Consider the following 21,805-nt stretch of genomic DNA (forward strand, 5'->3'; position numbering starts at 1 on the left):
GGTAAGCTACCGCATAGAAGCCGAACACGAGCTGCACACTGACGCCAGCTCTGTAGGCCTCGCTAGTGTGCTAATGCAATTGGAGAACGGTCAGCTCCAGCCGATAGCATATTTTAGTCGCTCTACTACGGACAACGAAAAACGGTTTCACAGCTATGAGCTTGAAGCTCTGGCAGTCGTAGAATCGTTGGAGAGATTCAAATACTACGTCTACGGTAAGACAAGACGATTAAAGTGATTACCGATTGCAGCGCTTTAAAAACGACGATGGAAAAACGAGAGCTGATACCACGCATCGCCCGATGGTGGTTGAGGATTCAAGAGTTCGACATCGAGATTACACACCGAGCAGGTTCCCGAATGGCACATGTTGACGCGTTAAGCCGCGCCCCCTACGAAGATGCACACGAACTCGATACCGCCGATCTTAAAATCTCCATGACGATTATCGATGAAGCCGACTTGTTGTTCAGCATCCTATTACAGGATACCAACGTCAAACGGATTGTCAACGAGATGCGAACCGGAAAGAAATCAGAGTACACTGATTACGTCATCGAACTAGGACGCCTATACCGTAAATGCAACCATAAACTACTATGGGTTGTTCCAAAACAGCTTAGACAACTTGTACTCCAAGAGTGTCACGATAGGGCAGGTCACATGAGCGTCGATAAAACTATTGACCGAATCCTTAATTTGTTTTGGTTTCCGCGCATGAGGAACTACGTCAAGAGCTATATTCAATCGTGCATCGGATGTGTTTTAAATAAATCGCCTGGTGGTCGACGAGAAGGTCAGTACCACTACGACCACACTAAGCCGATTCCATTCGCAACTATTCATATGGATCATCTGGGACCATGTCCAAAGGACACGAACACATATTCGTGATCGTCGACTCATTCACGAAATTTACCATCATCCGCGCAGTGAAAAGCACTGCCACCAAATATGTTATACAGACGTTACAAGAAGTAACAAGCTACGTGGGAATGCCTGGGAGTATTATCTCCGACCGAGGAACTGCTTTTACTTCGAAAGTTTTCCAGACATTTTGTAAAGACAACAACGTGAAACATGTTCTTAAAGCAGTCCGAACACCACGTGCAAATGGCCATGCCGAGCGCACAAACCGCGTCATCTTGTCTATGTTGTTACCATCTACCGATAACGAAAGACGATGGGACGACAAGTTACGCCAGGTGCAATGGAGCATCAATACGATGACCAACAAGACAACTGGATGTACTCCATGCCAGCTTCTGTATGGATACACACCACGCGACATATTGCAAAACCAGCTCATCCAAACGCTTCAGGATGATCAAGCTGACACATTAACCGACACCGACTTACAACAACTAAGGGCTACAGCCGCTACCCGAATCGATGATGTAAGAGCGCAAGCTAAACGACGATACGATGCTCGACATGCTAGTCCAAAGATCTACAAGCAAGGTGACCTAGTACTAACAACGAACGAGCCGACAAGTACAGGTACCTCCCGGAAATTAGAACCCCGTTACAAAGGACCATTCGCGAGGTCCTTCCAAACGACCATTCGCGAGGTCCTTCCAAACGGCCGGTATGTGATCGAAGATTTACCACATGCCCAGCGAACACAACGCCATTACACATCAGTATTCGCATCAGATCAGCTAAAACTTTGGTGTACATTACCACCTGATGATTTCGACGACGATGACCCTATGGGCGACACTTCGGGCGAGGGCGCTCCGAAAGGTCAGGAAAGCCGACTGTAAGCGATGGCAACCCAGACACCGCTGTCCCAACGAGTGGGTAGACAGACTCGAGCAGAAACAAACGTGCCGCGGTAGCAAGAACATCGAGGAATACTTTTATACTTTCAATCTATATTTTCATAATCATACTCTGTCATTCCTAATTTAAATAAATATCAATTCATTTGCTGTAAAATTGAGTATCCACCCTCATAGTTCTCACATTTATATTTCTGTTTTTGTCATATATTGAGCTATTCAATCTTGATAGCATACTGTTTAAACGTGTTGCAGCAGAAACTATTAGTCTTCATATAACACTTTATTTGAATTATTGAATTAAGGCTTTCCAACCTCATCCTATTTCGAATCTTAGTTTTTGTTGAATTCATTACGGAAAAAACGCGCTCAACAAAAGCATGTGAGTGCGGCAAGGATAATAATATGAAGGCTACTTTACTTATATTTCCAGACATTTTATTGCCTGTTGCGGTTTTCACTCCGTAAGCAATTATTCAAAATTCTTCAGAGTCGGATGGAATGGTTCTGAAAAAAGTTATTCCATGGGAAAGTTAAAAGATTAAAATATTCAGTTGATGCTGCTTTGCTTTTCTTTCCTTCAAAGTCAAATTGTGAATTGGCTGGTCCCTGAAACTCGCCCTCTTGTGATTCACACACGTTTCTGGTGCCAAAATCAAAGCCTTTTTAAAAGTACTTAATTGACCAGGTAATCGTTTTAAAATCGTTTCTTGGATAAGGGTGATTAAACATTTTTGACAGTCATTTAATATGCTTTTTAAGTCAAGTTTATCACGCAGTTCATATTAGCCTCTTCTGTAAAATTATCGTGGAAAACTAAGTTGTGTATAGTTTTTTAATTGGAAAAAGTGTATTTGAAGGGGATAAATCGCCAAAAATGGCCAATGGCGATTTCCTAAATTTTTACGCGCAAATACCCAAGAAAAATACCCAAATTGGCGCGAAATCGCCAAATCTGGACACTCTGATGACAATACAAATTTCGTTTTATTTATTTAGTCACAGCTATAACGTCGTCGCGTGCACATGTGTCGCTAATCCCTTTAGTGCTGACCCCATGCGACTACTAACGTAAGATTTTTTGGCTGACTTAAGTTTATGTTAACGATAATAGAGTACTTTAATATTTTTGATAATACAAATTTTTTTTTTGTTTCTAAAGCTCTTTTTTCAAGACTTTTATTGGGGTCACTCGGGACCCCATGCGACTAATTGTGTAATTTTCTTTATGCGCCTAATTAAGGGTTAAAGGACATATCGTTTGGTAACAGAAACATTCCTTTTAGAAATAAGTATTATTAAACCAAATTTTCAAATTACAGAAATACATACAGCATATTTTTAAAATTAACCAAATAATATTATACAACTACATTTACATATCTTTATTATATAGTATGTAGTCGTATGGACTGCCCTAATTAACATATTTATCTTTACATCAATATTTAATAGTGGGAGAATTCCAATGAAACACAGGTGACGTTGAAAAATGTTGACTTTGATTTGTCTGGACAATTTTTCTGCGAGGTTTCAACGGACGCACCTATTTATACAAAGGCGTCTGTCGATGAACTGCTATCAGTATTTTGTAAGTTTAAAAATTGCAAATACCTATGTAAATCTATATATACATGTATACTATATATATACACACTACTACTACTACTACTACTACTTGATTAATAACTAATATGGCTTCTGTCAAATTTTAGTGCCACAAACTGGTCCACCCATAATAAAGTTCCGAAAACGAATGCCGTTTGTCATAGGGGAAAAATTATTTGCTTTATGCAATACGACTCGCGCCTTTCCCGCACCGCACATCACTTGGCTCATCAATGGCAAGAAGGTAAGTCAAATGTTTTCCAATAAACTAGTGAACCCGCATGGTGTTAAAACGCTCATAATCTTATCTCAAAAACCTATAAACTATACAAAATGTTAGTCAGAGTTATAAACGATACGATTGCCACATTTCATCTAAATCCGTGAAGCCGTTTTTGAGCGAAGAGACGCCTCGCATGGTATCGGTTTTTAGTGTCATCAAATTTTAAAATTAAAAAGTTCCAACTTCAAAAAAAGTAAAATTTATCACACATCTTCAGGTCTTTATTTCGACCTCTCATATTGCTAAGTTGGATCAGTATGACTTTTCGAAAAGTTGGCAAGCCTAACCCAATATATTTTCAAACTAATTCTTTCATATATCCCTTTCGGTTATCACTCATATTATATTATTTCATAAAGCTTGTGTATCTATCACTTAACTAACTTTGACTATTAAACAGGTGGAAATCCATTTCAAAAGAACTTTCAAACTAAAATCTTCTTAATGCTTTTTCATCTGACACGCGAATTTCGATACATATTTCAATTACCTAATTGCCTTAATTTATGTTGTTGGCTTTTTGAAACAGTAGGGAAGCCTCTTAAATATTTTTGAGACACAAAGCATTTTTAAACACATTTCCAGGGAGACCTACCTTTTAATAATTCTTCCAACTTATTACATTAACACATTTTTTCTTTTTCATGTAGCAAGGGGTCATTGCGGATTCCGGTAGAATACCAATCCAGTAAAAATTTTTGTTGGGAATAATATTTGCTTAAGGCGACAAACCTAAAGCTAACAAAATGTAGATTTTATTGCCGATTTCAGCAGAACATCCCTTAGTTAACAATATTTCTTAAGCAATTTTGTTTTATTTAGAATAGAAGATCCTTCTAGAAATGGCTATGTAAATTCTAGGACCAAAGCTAAAAAATTTTGATTTTATTATGGGTTGCGGCAAAATATCTATCCACTCACAACGTTTGTTCCGCAATTATTTTTGTAAGAGAAAAAAGTGTTATATTTAAGTTCTTGCAAATGCGTTATCAAAGAATATTTTTTTCAAGCAACAGTGCAGTGTATACAGTGTATGTCGTTAAGGGATAACCGACCAAGCACTTCAAATGGTTACTATCGCATTTCACTGTACGTTCGAAGATAACTAGCTTTTGAAGAACATCAACAATATTGTCGCAGCTTAAGTAATGTCGAAAATATGAGCCTAACATTTTCGAAAGTAACCTACATACATTTTATAGCAGTGCGTAAAGCTCTCTTTAGAAAGGCCATGCTGCTTTTTTAAGTTGATATCCTGACTTATGTTATATCTATATGTATAACGGATTTTATAATAAAGGTGTTCGTTGTATCGAGAAATTCTATTATACTTACGGTGACCATAAATATATTTTGAAAATGCAGGACAATTTTTCAAAAAATTTACCTGCATATAATTGCGTCGTATAAAAATAACAAAAATATACTACATATATACATTCCTCGTCATTTGAATAGCGTACCCTTTTTTTGATTTTTTACCATACAAAGTATGCTTGACAAAATTTTTATATGGAAGAAAATACGCAGCACCGTATACAAAAAAAATTGTCGCCCCTATGTTTATTTTTTTTTTTAATTTTCAAAAATTTTTTAAATGGGATGTAGAGGTAGAATATGCTATATTTTTATAAAAAGTTAATGAATATTAAACAAACAAAAGGAAAACAGTACCTACTAAGTATTAAAAGGATGCGCTATTCAAATAACGAAGATGGTATATTTCTTAATTATTAATCCAATTTTAAACTTTAAGCATAAATCGCATTTGCTTCATTGGTATTAATCTTATATAAATGAATATTTACAAAATTATAATAAGGCATATTACATATTACTTTACACGAAATATGAACCTCTGTAAAGCAAATTTTTTTAGGCAAACTTTGGGTCGTTGAACACGAAAAATACCCATGGTTTCAAAGAAGTGTTTTCGAGATTTGTTCGAAAAACGTATTTTTTGTACTTTTTCAGTTATTCCTCAATAACTCATGAAACGGCCAACAGTTCGAAAGGTATTGATGGGCTCTTTGCAAAAATATATATTTTTTGTGCAGATTGTGTTCCGTAACATCTACATTTTTCATCGGATTTTCATTTACTGTAAAAATAAAATGATTGAAATTTCAATTTTTCGATTTTGGTCGCTTGTGACACTAATAATTTTCATTTAAATCGAAAAGTAATATATTTTTGTAGGTCGCTTATCTTGATTGGATAATTTTTTCATGAGACATTGACGAATAGGTCCGAAATGTACCAAAAACACTTTTTTCGAAAAAATTACGAAAATGCTTGTTTGCAAAGAAAATCGGCTTGGAAAATATATTTTTTTTTCTTAAGCGATTACCACAAAATTTGTAGAACAGTGTTATCGATATATTTGATGCTGGTCTTCAATTTCTCGTCACCCATTGTCCATAACCGTACAATATTTACTTACTTACACTGGTTTTATTTCGATTAGGAAAAGTTAATTTTAAAATATCGAAGAAAATGCGGTACAAAGGCAGGACACTTGGAAAAAATCAGAACATTTTGGGGGTTTTCTGTTTTGAAAAACTACGCAGGACAGACCTTTAAATAACAGTACGGTCCTGCAAAAAACAGAACGGATGGTCAACGTAATTATACTCCATCTTACCCATAGGGATTTTTACCCTTGATAAAAACATAGTGAGGTAAAACCGTTCCCTAAATTCATCGACCATGATTTTTTTATAGGTTTGCCAGTATTTTAAAATCATATTAAATTGATAGTAAACAAGTAAAAAGTCTAAGTTCGGGCGGAGCCAAACATTAAATGCTCGGCGCTAGTATTCAATATACAAAGTTATTTCACCTTTCCGAAAACTACCGCTACATGGTGTTTTACCCATATTTCAAACATGTTTGATACAACGTTCAGTTAGACTTAGTGAGATAAACTTATATAGTTATATGTGGGTGGTATCACGCACATTTTCCAAAATTCCAAAATAATGTTACTTCTTTTCAAGGGATTATTCTTAGTATCAATTTGGAGTAAATTAGCATCCTTAAATTTCGAAATATCGAATATAACTTGATTTTAAACGTTTACAATTCTAAATGTCAAAACACGTCTTTTCTAAACATTTCGAGTTGAATTATTCATAAAAATAATTTTGGTCGCCCAAATCGGCCAAATACCCCTATGTGTAGCGTCGCCCCTCGGCAGGCAATAGCAAACCTCCGAGTGCCATGAAAAACAGCTTCTCATAAAAATACAATCGCCGTTCGGAGTAGGCGTAAGACTGAAGGTCCCTCCCCTTTGTGTGACAACCTCAAGACACACACCACAAATCGGTGGAGAAGCTCGGCCAAATACTAACATATGTGCAAGCGCCAATCTATTATTATTAGCCGTTATCGATTCGCCATCAGTTAGCGAGTGGCGAAACGAACGGACTCAATGTGGTACAAACAAACTCACTATCGTCTATCCGTGCTAGCTAACTTTGTTGTTGCTTTCACATGCAAAATTTTTCATTACGCGACCGGAACTCAAATATAGCAAGTAGCGAAGTGGCGAATCGCTGACAGCTATTAAACAATTTTTATTAAGCTTGGGGCCGTTTTAATTGAAAATTATCGCATTAATCTTTATATTTTAAGCTTCTTCTCAAAAGTGTACTCTTCGTTATTGCATTTATTTTCGAACGCTTTAATGCACACTTTTTATACTTTATACATATGTATGTAAGTATATCGATATCGTGCTTCATTTAAAGATCATTTTACTGGAATCCTGAAGAGCTTTTAATTGCCTAAATATTTGATTAAATTTGATTTGATTTAAATAAAAAGATTAAATAGACAGGTATGTAATTAAACACTATGATTGTTCGAAAAAACAGCCAAGAAATTTTAAACATTTTGAATATTAAAAAAATCACCAAGCCGTTTTTGATTCACCGTATTTGTCTGAAGCTCTTTCAAACAATTTTAATTTTTATTGAAATTACTAAAAAAAAAAACTAAGTTTTTATTAAAACAACTAAAAAAAAGTTTGTCGGCCGCTGTGGTGTATTGGTAAGCAGTGCGCGCTTTCACTCATCAGCACCTGGGTTCAAGCCCTGGTCAAAGACACATCACAAAAAATATAGAAAAAGGTTTTTTCTTAACAGCGGTCGTCCTCGGCAGGCAATGGCAAACCTCCGAGTGTATTTCTGCCATGAAAAAACAGCTTCTCATAAAAATACAATCGCCGTTCGGAGTCGGCGTAAAACTTGTAGGTCCTTCCGCTTTGTGTGACAACATCAAGGCGCACGCCACAAGTCGGAGGAGAAGCTCGGCCAAACACTAACATGTGTGTAAGCGCCAATCTATTATTATTATTAAAAAAAAGTTATTGGCCCATATTTTCCAGATTTGGCAGATTTTTGGAAGTGCAATCGTAGTTAGCAGTAAGCAATACAGAGACTGTATGTATTTAGATAAAAGTCGAAAAAAGACAAATTTTATAAGCAGTACCTAAATAATGGGAGCTGAAAAAAGGGCGGACAAGACTACAGAATCTGCCACTGTATAAAGGTGAACGTTTCCATCACGTTTACCGACCTTTAGCCATTCTTCGAAAAATTCTAAACTTGTAATATATAAAAAAAAACAAGTAGTTGTACTCTAGTGTGCTGTAAAAATGTAAATGTAAAAATGTCTTTAAACGGAAAAGACGCAGCTAAAGAGGAATCACACGATTCGCACATTTTGGCAGTCACAGAGTGGCGTTGTCTAGAAATTTGTATCGAGAATGAGTTCAGCTCAATGAAAAAACTCCACTCTATAACTGTCAAAATGTACAAATGTACAAATCACGTAATCCCTGCTTAAGATATAGACATGTTACTTTCAGTCCTAGAAAAGTTTGAAAAAATAAAAAAATATATAAAATTTTTAAAATTTCGAAACAGTACAGTAAATGTGATAAATATCACTATAAATGTGATTCGTTATTCAAAGTTGACAGAAAATCACACACCTCCAAAATGACAAGTTTTTCAAAAAGTATATAAGATTTACCAAAGTTTTGTTGGTTTCAGTTAGATTATAAATATATTTCTGATCACTGCGACACCCTACAGTAGAATGTAGACCATAAAAAAAATCAGTCAGAGTGTTGAGGATATCCTTTATGTTACTAAGTTACCAATTTCTGGAAATCCTTGTATGAATTTTGTTGTCCACCTAACTTGTTCCACACGCCACACTCTGGAACGGTCGAATACCCATTCTAAATCAAAAGTGCTAAATTTTTATGAAGTTTTGTTGATGTTTTTAATTTTTGTACAAAGTTTAAAAATTTGATTGATATGAACTATACTTTCATTAAGGAACAATTAAAATTAAATAATAAAAAACTAATTAGTCAATACGTGTTTTTATGTAGGTGTCGTATAGTTATAATAAGCACTTAATGTGTCCTTATTTGTGTTGGGGAAATTGACTTTCGATGCATCATATAATTAAGCAAAAGTTCAAATTATAAAAGTATAAAAATTTTATTAAATAGCTTTAAATTCGTCGTAAGTCCCGTGAAATACTTGACCGAAATAAGACTACCGAAAAGTGAGGTTACGTTATTATCAGCACCTTGTTATTATTACACCACGACTGTACCAATTGATGTATTAAAAACCTATTTTCAGGTTGATGATAAATATGTGCGAACACATCACGCTTATTCAATGACCAACAAAAGCCATAGACGTACGCAACAGCAACATCAAATACAGCAACAATTATTGCAACAGCAGTACTATCAACAACAATTTCACAGCCAATATCAGCCTCAATATCAAATACCACATTTTAATGACCGCTATGACAAGAGTTTGCGTTGGAGCGGCGGACGACCAGGTGGGTTTCAAATATATGTGTGCATATGTATGTATGCGGGTATATAACGGGTGATTTTTTAAGAGCTTGATAACTTTTTTTTTAAAAAAAACGCATAAAATTTGCAAAATCTCATCGGTTCTTTATTTGAAACGTTAGATTGGTCCATGACATTTTTGAAGATAATTTCATTTAAATGTTGACCGCGGCTGCGTCTTAGGTGGTCCATTCGGAAAGTCCAATTTTGGGCAACTTTTTCGAGCATTTCGGCCGGAATAGCCCGAATTTCTTCGGAAATGTTGTCTTCCAAAGCTGGAATAGTTGCTGGCTTATTTCTGTAGACTTTAGACTTGACGTAGCCCCACAAAAAATAGTCTAAAGGCGTCAAATCGCATGATCTTGGTGGCCAACTTACCGGTCCATTTCTTGAGATGAATTGTTCTCCGAAGTTTTCCCTCAAAATGGACATAGAATCGCGAGCTGTGTGGCATGTAGCGCCATCTTGTTGAAACCACATGTCAACCAAGTTCAGTTCTTCCATTTTTGGCAACAAAAAGTTTGTTAGCATCGAACGATAGCGATCGCCATTCACCGTAACGTTGCGTCCAACAGCATCTTTGAAAAAATACGGTCCAATGATTCCACCAGCGTACAAACCACACCAAACAGTGCATTTTTCGGGATGCATGGGCAGTTCTTGAACGGCTTCTGGTTGCTCTTCACTCCAAATGCGGCAATTTTGCTTATTTACGAAGCCATTCAACCAGAAATGAGCCTCATCGCTGAACAAAATTTGTCGATAAAAAAGCGGATTTTCTGCCAACTTTTCTAGGGCCCATTCACTGAAAATTCGACGTTGTGGCAGATCGTAAGTCTATTCATGATGAAATTTCAAAGCATACTGAGCATCTTTCTCTTTGACACCATGTCTGAAATCCCACGTGATCTGTCAAATACTAATGCATGAAAATCCTAACCTCAAAAAAATCACCCGTTAGTATATAAGGATAGGCACTGTATAGCAATATGGAAAGCCTTGCATTAGCTTTCTATAGTCCATCAGGTTTTCTACAAAGCTGACGTAAAAATTCCAAGCTATGTTTAGAACTTTTCCTTGTGTACGCTTATTTCAACCCAGTAACCCATAATCTAAAATATGTATTAAAACTAATATCGCCCAGGGGCCTATTTCATAAAAGTGACAGGCAACTGTGTAAATTTTCGAAAAACGACAGTGATAATACGGAATATTGTCGACAACTTCATTCAGACCACCAGTAATTAGAATATTAATTTTTTTATTAATTCAGTTATCTATACTAATTATATAAAGAGAAGTCCTTTTTTTTGTAACAGGTAATCTCGCGAACGGCTGGTCCGATTTTCATGAAATTTTGTACACAAATAGCTTTCGGTAACCACCATGTTTTAGGCTAAAAAATTTTACTTTTTTTCTTGTAGGTGGACCAGGGACCGGTCTATTCGAAAAAATCTTATTATAGTCCGATTTGCTTAAAATTTAGTACGTAAGTAGCTTTTTAGCATATATGACCCATTTTTTCCGGGAAGTGGTCCAGGGACCGATCTATTCGAAAAAATCGAATTTACGGTCCGATTTGCTTAAAATTCGGTGCGCAGATAGCTTTTTAGCATGTATTAGCACATGTGATAAATTTTTTTCCGAGAAGTGGACTAGGGACCGATCTATTCCAAAAAATCGCACTTATGGTCCGATTTGCTTAAAATTCGGTACGTAAGTAGTTTTTTAGCATATATTAGGATATATGGTCCATTTCTCCGAGAAGTGGACCAGGGACTGATCTATTCGAAAAAATCGTATTTACGGTCCGATTTGCATAAAATTCGGTACGTAGGTGGCTTTTTAGCATATATTAGCACAAATGATCCATTTTGCCCGAGAAGTGGACCAGGGACCGATCTGTTCGAAGAAATCGTATTTATGGTCCGATTTGCTTAAAATTCGGTACTTAGGTAGCCTTTTGCCTGGATAAGCTTATAGATTCCTGTTTTCCAATTTTCATGCAATTTCGAATATAAATAGCTTTAAGTAACGACCATATCAAAGGGAGAATTCGTCACTAGGCAAGATTTTTTTGCGCCAATAAGAAACAACGGATACTGTCAAAATATAATTATAATATAGAATATATCTCAACTAATTTATATTTAGAAAGCTGTTTGTTAGTTTTCGCAAGGCTCGAGAGCGGCTGAACCGATTTTTTTGAAACTGCCACCTGCCGCACGTGTCCCAAGGATGGTTTTAGGCTGAAAAAAATCTATATGTAAAGGGGGCGTGGCACTTCCCATACAAACCGAATTTCTCATGCTACATATCTCTGAAAGTGTGCATGGTAGAGTTTTGGAAATTGGTATGGAGATATACGAAATCAATCGCATACCCTTGGAGAAAAATTTAGCCATAGTAAAAAGGGGTGTCGGCCGCTGTGGTGTAGTGGTAAGCAGTGCGTGCTTTCACTCATCAGCACCTGGGTTCAAGCCCTGGTCAGAGACACATCACAAAAAATATAGAAAAAGGTTTTTTCTTAACAGCGGTCGTCCCTCGGCAGGCAATGGCAAACCTCCGAGTGTATTTCTGCCATGAAAAAACAGCTTCTCATAAAAATACAATCGCCGTTCGGAGTCGGCGTAAAACTGTAGGTCCTTCCGCTTTGTGTGACAACATCAAGGCGCACGCCACAAGTCGGAAGAGAAGCTCGGCCAAACACTAACATATGTGTAAGCGCCAATCTATTATTATTATTAAAAAGGGGTGTGACATCTCCCACACAAACCGAATTTTTCATACTGCTTATCTCTGGAAATTTTTTGGTAGAGTTCTAGAGTTTTGTATGGAGATGTACGAAATAAATCGCATACTCTTGGAGAAAAATTGGAACTATTGGAAAAGGGGGCGTGGCATCTTCCATATCTTCCGGATTTTTCATACTGCCTATCTTTGGAAGTGTTCATGGTAGAGTTCTGGAACTTGGTATGGAGATATACGAAATCAATCGCAAACTCATGAAGAAAGAGGGCAGCTGTTGGAAAGGGGGGCGTGGCTCCTCCCATATAAATCGAATTTTTATACTGCATATCTCTGAAAGTATTTATGGTACAGTACTGGAACTTCGTATGGAGATATGTATATATATAACAAGCCCATACTCATGGAGAAAATTTGGGCTATTTGAAAAGGGGTGTGAGGCCTACAAACCTACCGACCTTTAGCTATCTTTGAAAGAATTTTTTTATTCTTCTGTAGGTGTGTTTGTGAGTAAAATCCTCCTAAATGGTTGTACGGATTTTAACGAAACTTTTTGTGTATTAGAGTGGGTCTCTGGATTGTTTAGTTTCACAATTTAATCCGACAGTTGGCGCTGTAGTTGAGTTATTACTAAAAATCTTATTTATGATCCGATTTGGCTAATGTTTTAAATATGTATGCAATACTATTGCAAAAACGTGCTGCCAAGTGGTGCTGAAGTCGAGCTATTACTAAAAATAGCCAAGTGAGAAAAGGGGCCGTGAGGGTCAGATTAAATCGACCTGTTGCACCATTGAGTATATCGACGGTCCTGCGTTGCAATTGGCCCAATGGATGTGATTTTCCAATATTTTTATGCGTTCAAACTTTTAAGGTATTTCGTCTGAAATAAGTAAATGTATATTGCATTTCTGCAAAACAATGATTCGCACCCATTTTGAAATTGCCACCTACTATACTGTAAAGCTTCTAGGACATTCACTATAGAACCGGGTCCTTGTTGTCGCCAGGGAGTGAAGAGGAACAAATTTATTTCGCTTTGCGAATAACCGTGCTATGAAATGCCGCACAACTGGAGAATTTCAAGAACGGATATAACCCTTTCCTTAGGTTATTTAAAGCGGCAAATGACCACCAAACCTTAATCTTAGCAGACAAATGTGCCAATGAAATCGTAAACGTGAATTGTTGGTGAAAATGTTGGACCAAAAAGTTTCAATAAAATATATAAAAATTTTGGGCGGGACGAAGTTCGCCGGGTCTGCTAGTAACTTTTATATTTCCTTATTTTAATTAACTAATAATAAAATAAAAAAAATGAAATAAAATAAATCAAGCGAAAATAAAATATGTACATAAATCATTCTTATTAAGAGCAAAATGTGGTACACTCAACTCGTCCTAAGGCGACCTAAAAGCATAGACAGACGGCAACGTTGATCCGGATCAACGGTGCCCCTACCGGCAGTAATACGCATTTACGTAAATTCGAATCCGACGAATCCTTATTTAAATTAACTAATAATAAAATAAAAAATATGAAATAAAATAACGAAACGAAAATAAAAATATGTACATAAACCAAATAAAAGTAAAAAAATTTAAGTAACAATAAAAACACATTTTTTTTTGGAAATGGCTTCAACTGAGGATCGAACTTGGGGCCTGCAGGCATTTAGTACGCAGCCTCCACTACTCGGCTACCGCGGATGAAGTAGTTGGATGGTTTGTTTGCGTATTTGTTCCCAATAAACACCAAAAAAATATTTCTCCAACCTTGGAGAAATTCATAGTTCTCAAGTTGATATCCAACATCATTCTCCAACTCATCTCTAACCGACGCGCAGATACATAAAAAGTGATAGAGAAACGAATATTTAATTATCAAGTGAAAAACTAAAGCTATTCAAAGAGGAAAATTACCAACAAAAAGTAAATAATCTTCAAAACATCCTGAAATAATCTTGAAAGAAAATAAAACGCCAAGTGAACCAAGTGGCAAAATTACTGTCGGACTGTGTACTGTGAAGTGAATTATTGTAATACGATTTTGCTTAAAGGAGTAATAAAATGAAAAATTAATATTTAAATTCATCTATGTATGTCGTTTCAATCAAAAAGGTATAAGGTATTTTACTATTTCAATTTCAGTATTTCAATGATATGTTTGAGACCAATTGCAGAATTACATTGGAGTTCAAGTTGAGAACTAGCATTTTCTCAACTTGAGAAACAGTCCTTTTTTCATAAAAAGAAAAATGCCCTTTTGGTTGAGAACGCTATGATCCTCCACTTGAGGTACTGTTGAGAAACAACGTTGAGAATTAGCTTAGTTCTCAACTTAACTTCAAGTTGAGCTCAAACCTAAATGTTTATTGGGTTTGCTCAGGGAATGTATAACACAAAGAAAATGCAAAACTAGCTTGGACATCCACCTTGCCGTCGGTAATGCAGTAACCGTTTTAATTCAAATAAGTTATTATTCAGTTTTAATTGGATTCCTATGTGAATTAGTATGGTGACTGCATTACGTATGAAAAGGTGTAATATGTTCATGGTAGTTTTGCACTTTCTCTGTGTTTTACGCTCTCTTAGTTTTGGTCAGTGCTGGCATCGAATATTCCCTAGATTCGAGTTATGTTTGGGAATTAACTGTAGGACTTAATCCGGATCAACTACAGTTAATTCCCGAGATAATTCCGAATTAATGAGTTGGTCCAGATCAACGCTGCCGTCTGTCTTTGCTTTAAGTCAACTCTAAACGATTATTGATTGTGGCCAAAGATATAGTACGTTTAATAAATTATACTTTATGTTTCAAATTTAATATTTTCTGTTTAAGGCTGCAACGGAATGATACTACTACTTTTAATAGAGCACTAGCCATTAGAGTTGGCCGTTTCGTTTTGAACTTGTTCAATTGATCGGGTCTTTTAACTGAACTAGTGAACTAAATCTTTGATTTTCGTTGTTCTAGTTATTTTTGTCTATGTCGCTCTTTTCGTTCTTCTTGTTCAAGAATCATGAATGTCGATGAATAAAGACTTGGTTAAGAGTGTTACCAGGGTGCCAGAATTGTTATTTATATGTGAATACCCTAAATATGTATGTTATACTTGCTAGACGGCCTTGATTTATTCTGTACACCGGTTTCGCAGGCACGAGATTGTTCAACAATGACAATGTACAAAGTTGCTTACAAATAAAAAAATAATAATAATGAACAAAAAGAACAACTTGTTCGTTCATTAAAATAGAACAAAATCACTAAATCTGTGGAATTAACTAGAAAGCCTGACTCTACTAGCCATTCACTTTCCAATTGAAATAAATATTACTATTAGATTAAGCATTTCTGATATAAAGCCTTTGTAACGTCTTACGCTCTAACTAAATTTCAAATCTGATTTATTATGCTGTCAATTCTGTGCATTTCAAGTGACCACTTTGTAAAATAAGTATGATAAAAACGAAGCATTTATATACTGCTATGACAAATAGTGCATACATGGAAGGAACACAGTGACAAATGAGGAAAGCTTCGCTACTTCTAATTCTTTCTCTAATGTATACGTCACTTTCGCAAGCAACGTATGTATGTGTATCCTTACATAAAATATCCCCACTCCAGCGTCATAAAATAATATGCCTTCACAACATAAAAACGGAAAGAAAGCGCGCATTCATTGTGTTTGTGAGGCGCTTAAAATACGCTGCACTCTCTCGCCAAGTAATTGTTGAGAAAATATTCTATTGCGAAAGTGGTCGATGTTCTTATGGAAAGTATGCTGTGGGTAGTTAAATTCGCAGAACGCGCAACTAAAAGGATGCAAGAAAAAACATGAAATTATTATAAAGTAAGGGTAATAATAATGCAGTAATAGCCCGTATTTGCAATGAGGTTCCACATTTTTATATACATATGTACTTGCACTTACCTACATACAAACATATACATGTATGTATTTAGTAAATATGTACATAAGTATTACTACCCTGCAGGGAAAACGTGGACTAGTGAATCAAATTTCTAGTTCCGTACTAGGTCTTTATCGCGAAAAAGGCTTAGTCCGATATGAACTAGATCCACACCAGTCCAAAATCGGCGAAAAGTGGTACTTTTAAAATACTAATTTTTTCAGTTTTTTTTTCACTAGAAATCGATATCTAAAGTGACGAATTTAGAAATGGTTCGGAACTATAGAAAAAGGGATGCAGAACGAACTAGATCTTATTTGTCGAATTTAGAACAAGTTCGGAACTATCGAATAAGGGATGCAGCGGGGGCTTGTTTACTTTACATAGATATGTGTTCGGCGGCTTTTTCGTTCGAATACGCTTCTATTCTGCGCTTCACAGATGCTGTTTCATAGCTTGGTAATACAAAGCTAAAATTTGTGTTAACATTTCAACATCTTGGGACCGTCTGGAGTCTAAGAAATAAAAGCGAGCACCTCTGCAAACTCAGCTACAGCTAAAGGTATGTAAACGTACATTTCTTACAATCATTCAAACAAATTTAATTTCAAATTGAAAACACATTTCTTCCAAAATAACACAAAATCGCACACGCGGAAGAACCATAAAGACTGAAAAATCATGATACTTTTTTCTTTCGTCTGTCGATTTCAGAACTGGTTCGGAGCTATAGAATTTAGGACTAGTTCGGAACTATCGAAAAAGGGAAGCAGCGGGCGGCAATTGACAATTCCTAGGACATCGCCATGTTGAATTCGCCAGTTGCTTGCATGCAAAAGAGATTTATCGCGAACCAGTACTGGGTCTAAATGTATCAGAAGCGCACCAGTTCAGGACTAGAGATTTTCCCCACAGGGTATATATGTACATAGGTAACTGCCCTGTGAGAAGCCATGACCGCTGCGCGTTACTTTTCTTTTCTTTACTAGCAACTGGCGAATTTAACATTACGATGTCCAAAGAAGTGTCAATTGCCCCCCCCCCCCCCTCTGCCTCCCTGTCCATGCCCCCTTTTTCTATATTTCCAAACCTGTCGATAGAGAAAAAAGCAACCTGATTTTTTTGGAACAGGATCTTTCCGGTTTTCTCATGGTATAGATTATAAATTATTTCCAAAGAAATGTGTTTTCAATTTGAAATCAAATTTGTTTGAATAAATTCAATTCAAACTCATCATTTCAAACCAAGGAATGAAACCGATTCAAAATAACGTTCCGGTTTGGGTTTCGGTTTTGCCAAGTGTTTCGGTTTCGGTTTTGGTTTCGTTCTTCAAAATTTTTTTCGGTTTTGGTTTCGGTTTCGTTCCGGTTTCGGTTTTTCACAGAAATTTTGTTGATATTATTTAAATCACAATGTCTTAAACGTTGAGGAAAGAAAATCGAAAATTACAGTTCACTGATAATATCAACAATAGGTTCTTTCCCTAACATTTGGTAATTAGAGAATAAGAGAAACATTTTCTTTCAAAAATGGAACAAAGTTCAGAAGTACGGAAACGCAAAAACCATAGTTGCCAACTTGGTGCTTTAAGCAGATTAGATTTAGTGCTTTTTGAAAATGAAAACTCCTAAAAATATTATTTAGTGCCTAGTGCCTTTTTTAGTCCTTTTTTCTGAACTAAAATTACTCCGATATAGTTAAGACCTGAGATAATTTTTAAATATTTAAAGCTGTGGCAGCACTGAATTTACAAAAATCTACAAATTTAAATGCACTTAAATACAACCATGATTGATAAAAAGCTGAACTTGCAAACCACCTTGTTAAATTCTATTCGCCTTGAAAATGCTAGTAGATATGCGAGTAAGTTAAGTATTCCTTTTTTTCTTTTCTAATTATTTGTAAAATTTTTTATTTTTGTACCACCTGAGTAAAACACATCGTTTCTTAGTGCTGAATCCAAATCTGGCCGCACAATTGCTATAGCACTAGAATTTGGAGATATCCTAACCTCAGAGTGCCAAAATCACGGTTTTTGGCGATATTTGAGGTTATATAATGAAAACATAACTTTTTTTTGCTCATTTCTACTTAGGGCATGATTTTCGTTTGTTATTCGATTTTTCTTTCTTGAGATATATCAGTTTTAATGTGCAGTACTTCGGTATTACGTCGTAAGCATGAGTTATTATAGCATGTGGCTTTTCAATCGTTATGTTGTTTATTGATTTATGTATGCATTCTTGTAAATATTGTTATTTTTTGTTTTTCTTAAATACATACAAACTTATGAAAAAAGCAACCATTGATTCAAAACCATTTGGTGCTTTTAGTGTGGTAAAACGCTTTTTTCCAAGATTTTGGTGCTTTTTGAAAATCAAAAGTTGGCAACACTGGCAAAAACCCACATTTCGTGCTCACAAGTCGAGAAACAGCTGATTCACGTTGTTCTTGTTTTTGTCACTTATACCATGTTCTGACCGACATCGGAAACATTTTTTCGTTGCTAAAACTGGTTTTCGGCCTAAAACTTGTGTTTTCGTCCATATAAAATCTGTTAAACGAAAACCAGTTTTCGTTGAAAACTACTTGAAAACTCACTTTCCACTCATTCCAATCGGTGTCTTCACTAGTTTTGTTCGATTATTTATCGAAGTGGAAGTCATATTTTATCATCTTTATACGCCATTTCGGATTTATTGTTAATTGCCTGGCCAAAGCAAAATAAGAATGAAAGTTAAAGGCTGTAAATGAAAAGAAAATGAAGGAAAAATGTTTTGGTTGTCGGTCAGAACATGGTATTAAATGCAAACACTTGGAAATTGAATTTTGGTTTCACAAATTTGATTTTAAGTACATAGATTGAAAATACATCAACAGGCCATTCACTTTTCCTTAAAAGCGTCAAGTAAATGCAGGCAACATGTAAACACAATACAGCTGATATGCACTTTGACACTTTATCCATTTTTACTCGGATAAAATTTCGGGCTGTTTCGGGCAGGAAGAAGAATACACTTACGATCGAATACGCTCGAATTTTCGCTCTCTATTACCCATTTTGTTGAGTACAGGCATGATTTCTGGGCTATTTTGGGCACACGCGGGATCTCGCATTGCGTACGGGAAAGAAACTACTTAAATATAATTAATCGATTATCGATTCACAACAACAAAGTCATCAGCAGATTTTTGCGAAAAGTTACCTTGCCATACTTATTTACTACTTAACAAGAATTTTTGCAAAATGTTGCTGATTTTGGTTAAATAAATCATTATTTCAAAGAAATTTTTATTTATTATTTTTGTAAATTTCTGGAAACCGACTGAAACCTGTGATTGAAATGGTTTCGGTATCGTTCCTTTTCAGGTCAAGATAACGGTTACGGTTTCGGTTTCGGTTATGAAAAACGAAACGGTTTTAAACGGTTACGGTTTCGGTTTGGGTTTCGGTTTCATTCCTTGTTTCAAACACATTTGCATACCTGTGGCTGTAGCTGAGTGCGCAGTGGTGTTTGCTGTTATTGATTAGATTTCAGAAGGTCTCAAGATGTTAAAATGTTATCTACTACAAATTTTTGTTTTGTATTACCAAACTATGAAAGGGCATCTGTGAAGTTTTAAAGCGTATTTGAAAGAAAAAGCCGACAAACCAATATCCATTTAAAGTAAACAATTTTATAATTTTTTTTAGACTTTTTTTGAGTATGCAGTTGGTAGTAACGATTGTTGAATGTGTGATTTTTTTTAATTTTTTCCTCGTACCGTTCTCGAGATAATTGGTAAACTTTTAAGGCGATTTGTTTTTGTTTTTTGTGCTGTAAAGTTTTTAAAAATGTATTAATCAAGCTCAATTTTCATATTTATTATACCCGAGCGCACTTGTGCTCAAGGGATATTAATTTTGCGGTTGTTTGAACAGCCAAAACGAATCGAGATAGATATAGACAAATGTATACATAAGTGCTCAGAATGAATAGAGAAATCGATTAAGCCATGTCTGTCTGTCCGTCTGTCCGTCCGTCCGTGTACACGATAACTCGAGCAAAAATTGAGATATCTCAATGGATCTCTTCTATGAGCGCTTGGAGCGCACGTACGAGCGCTGCCCCCGTCATGATATCAAAATCGTGCTTGGCGACTTCAATGCCAGGGTGGGCAAGGAAGGGATCTTTGGAGCCACCGTCGGAAAATTCAGCCTCCACGACGAAACGTCCGACAACGGATTGAGGCTGATCGACTTCGCCGGGGCCCGAAACATGGTAGTATGCAGTACTAGGTTCAAGCATAAAAAGATCCATCAAGCTACGTGGCTGTCTCCGGATCGAAAAACGAGAAACCAAATCGATGATGTGGTGATAGACGGAAGGCACGCTTCCAGTGTTTTCGACGTACGCACACTCCGAGGCCCAAACATCGACTCGGACCACTATCTTACGCACCCGCCTCTGTGCAGCAAAAAATGTGCGCCCAAATATGCAAGGAACGCTTAACGTCGAAAAGCTGCAACCACAACAGACAGCCAGCGCTTTCGCTACTCGACTCTCACACCTGCTCTCAGAGAGCTCTTCAACAAACCGACATATGCGAGCAGTGGAACCACATTTCCCGCTCATTAAGTACCGCCGCCGAAGAAGTAGTCGGATTTCAGCGAGCCCGAAAGAACAACTGGTACGATGAGGAGTGTCAGGAAGCTGCAGAGAAAAAAGATGCCGCCTACAGGGCCACGCTGCGATCGGGCGCAACGCGCGCTATGTGGGACCGCTATAGGGATCTGAAGAGGGAAGCGAGACGTATTTGCCGCAACAAGAAGAGAGAGGCCGAAATACGTGAGTGCGAAGAGCTTGAAATGCTGGCCGACAGGAGGAATGCCCGAAAATTTTACCAGAGAGTTAGGCGACTTACGGAAAGTTTAAAGACCGGGGCGCACTCCTGTAAGAACAATAATGGCGACCTAGTAACTGATGTCCAGACCGTACTTAAATTATGGAGGGAACACTTTTCCGCCCTACTAAATGGTAGCAGCACGGAAAGTTGTGGAGAAGAAGAACCCGAGCCCGCAGTCGATGATGACGGAGTCGACGTTCCACCGCCTGACTATGACGAGGTACGTACAGAAATAACGCGGCTGAAAAACAACAAAGCCGCTGGACCTGCCAGCTGAGCTATTCAAGTACGGCGGCGAGGAGTTGATAAGGTGCATGCATCAACTCTTGTGCAGAATATGGTCAGATGAACGCATGCCCGACGACTGGAATTTAAGTGTGCTCTGCCCAATCCACAAGAAAGGTGACCCCGCCATTCGCGCCAACTACCGCGGGATCAGCCTTCTAAGCATAGGTTACAAGGTCTTATCGAGCGTATTGTGTGAAATACTGAAGCCCACCGTCAATGAACTGATTGGGCCTTATCAGTGTGGCTTTAGACCTGGCAAATCCACCATAGACCAGGTATTCACAATACGCCAGATCTTGGAAAAGACCCACTCACCACCTATTTGTCGACTTTAAAGCCGCTTTTGACAGCACTAAAAGGAGTATACGCCGCTATGTCTGAATTTGGCATCCCCTC

The 21,805-nt window shown here is 36.8% G+C and overlaps 1 protein-coding gene across 5 annotated transcripts in view; it reads left to right on the forward strand.

Annotated features, from left to right (window-relative positions):
• Positions 1-21,805, forward strand: part of LOC118738079 — a 525,494-nt gene that overhangs the window by 306,894 nt on the left and 196,795 nt on the right. For all 5 annotated transcript variants that reach the window (XM_036468998.1, XM_036469000.1, XM_036468997.1 and 2 more), the window contains 3 exons: positions 3,240-3,375; positions 3,500-3,636; positions 9,342-9,552. In XM_036468998.1, coding sequence (XP_036324891.1) covers positions 3,240-3,375; positions 3,500-3,636; positions 9,342-9,552 — 484 coding nt within the window. The remainder of the gene's footprint in view (positions 1-3,239; positions 3,376-3,499; positions 3,637-9,341; positions 9,553-21,805) is intronic.

This window comes from Rhagoletis pomonella, unplaced genomic scaffold (assembly GCF_013731165.1).
Source record: "Rhagoletis pomonella isolate Grant_MI unplaced genomic scaffold, Rhpom_1.0 Rhpom_scaffold_00004, whole genome shotgun sequence".
NCBI classification, from domain to species: Eukaryota; Metazoa; Arthropoda; class Insecta; order Diptera; family Tephritidae; genus Rhagoletis; species Rhagoletis pomonella.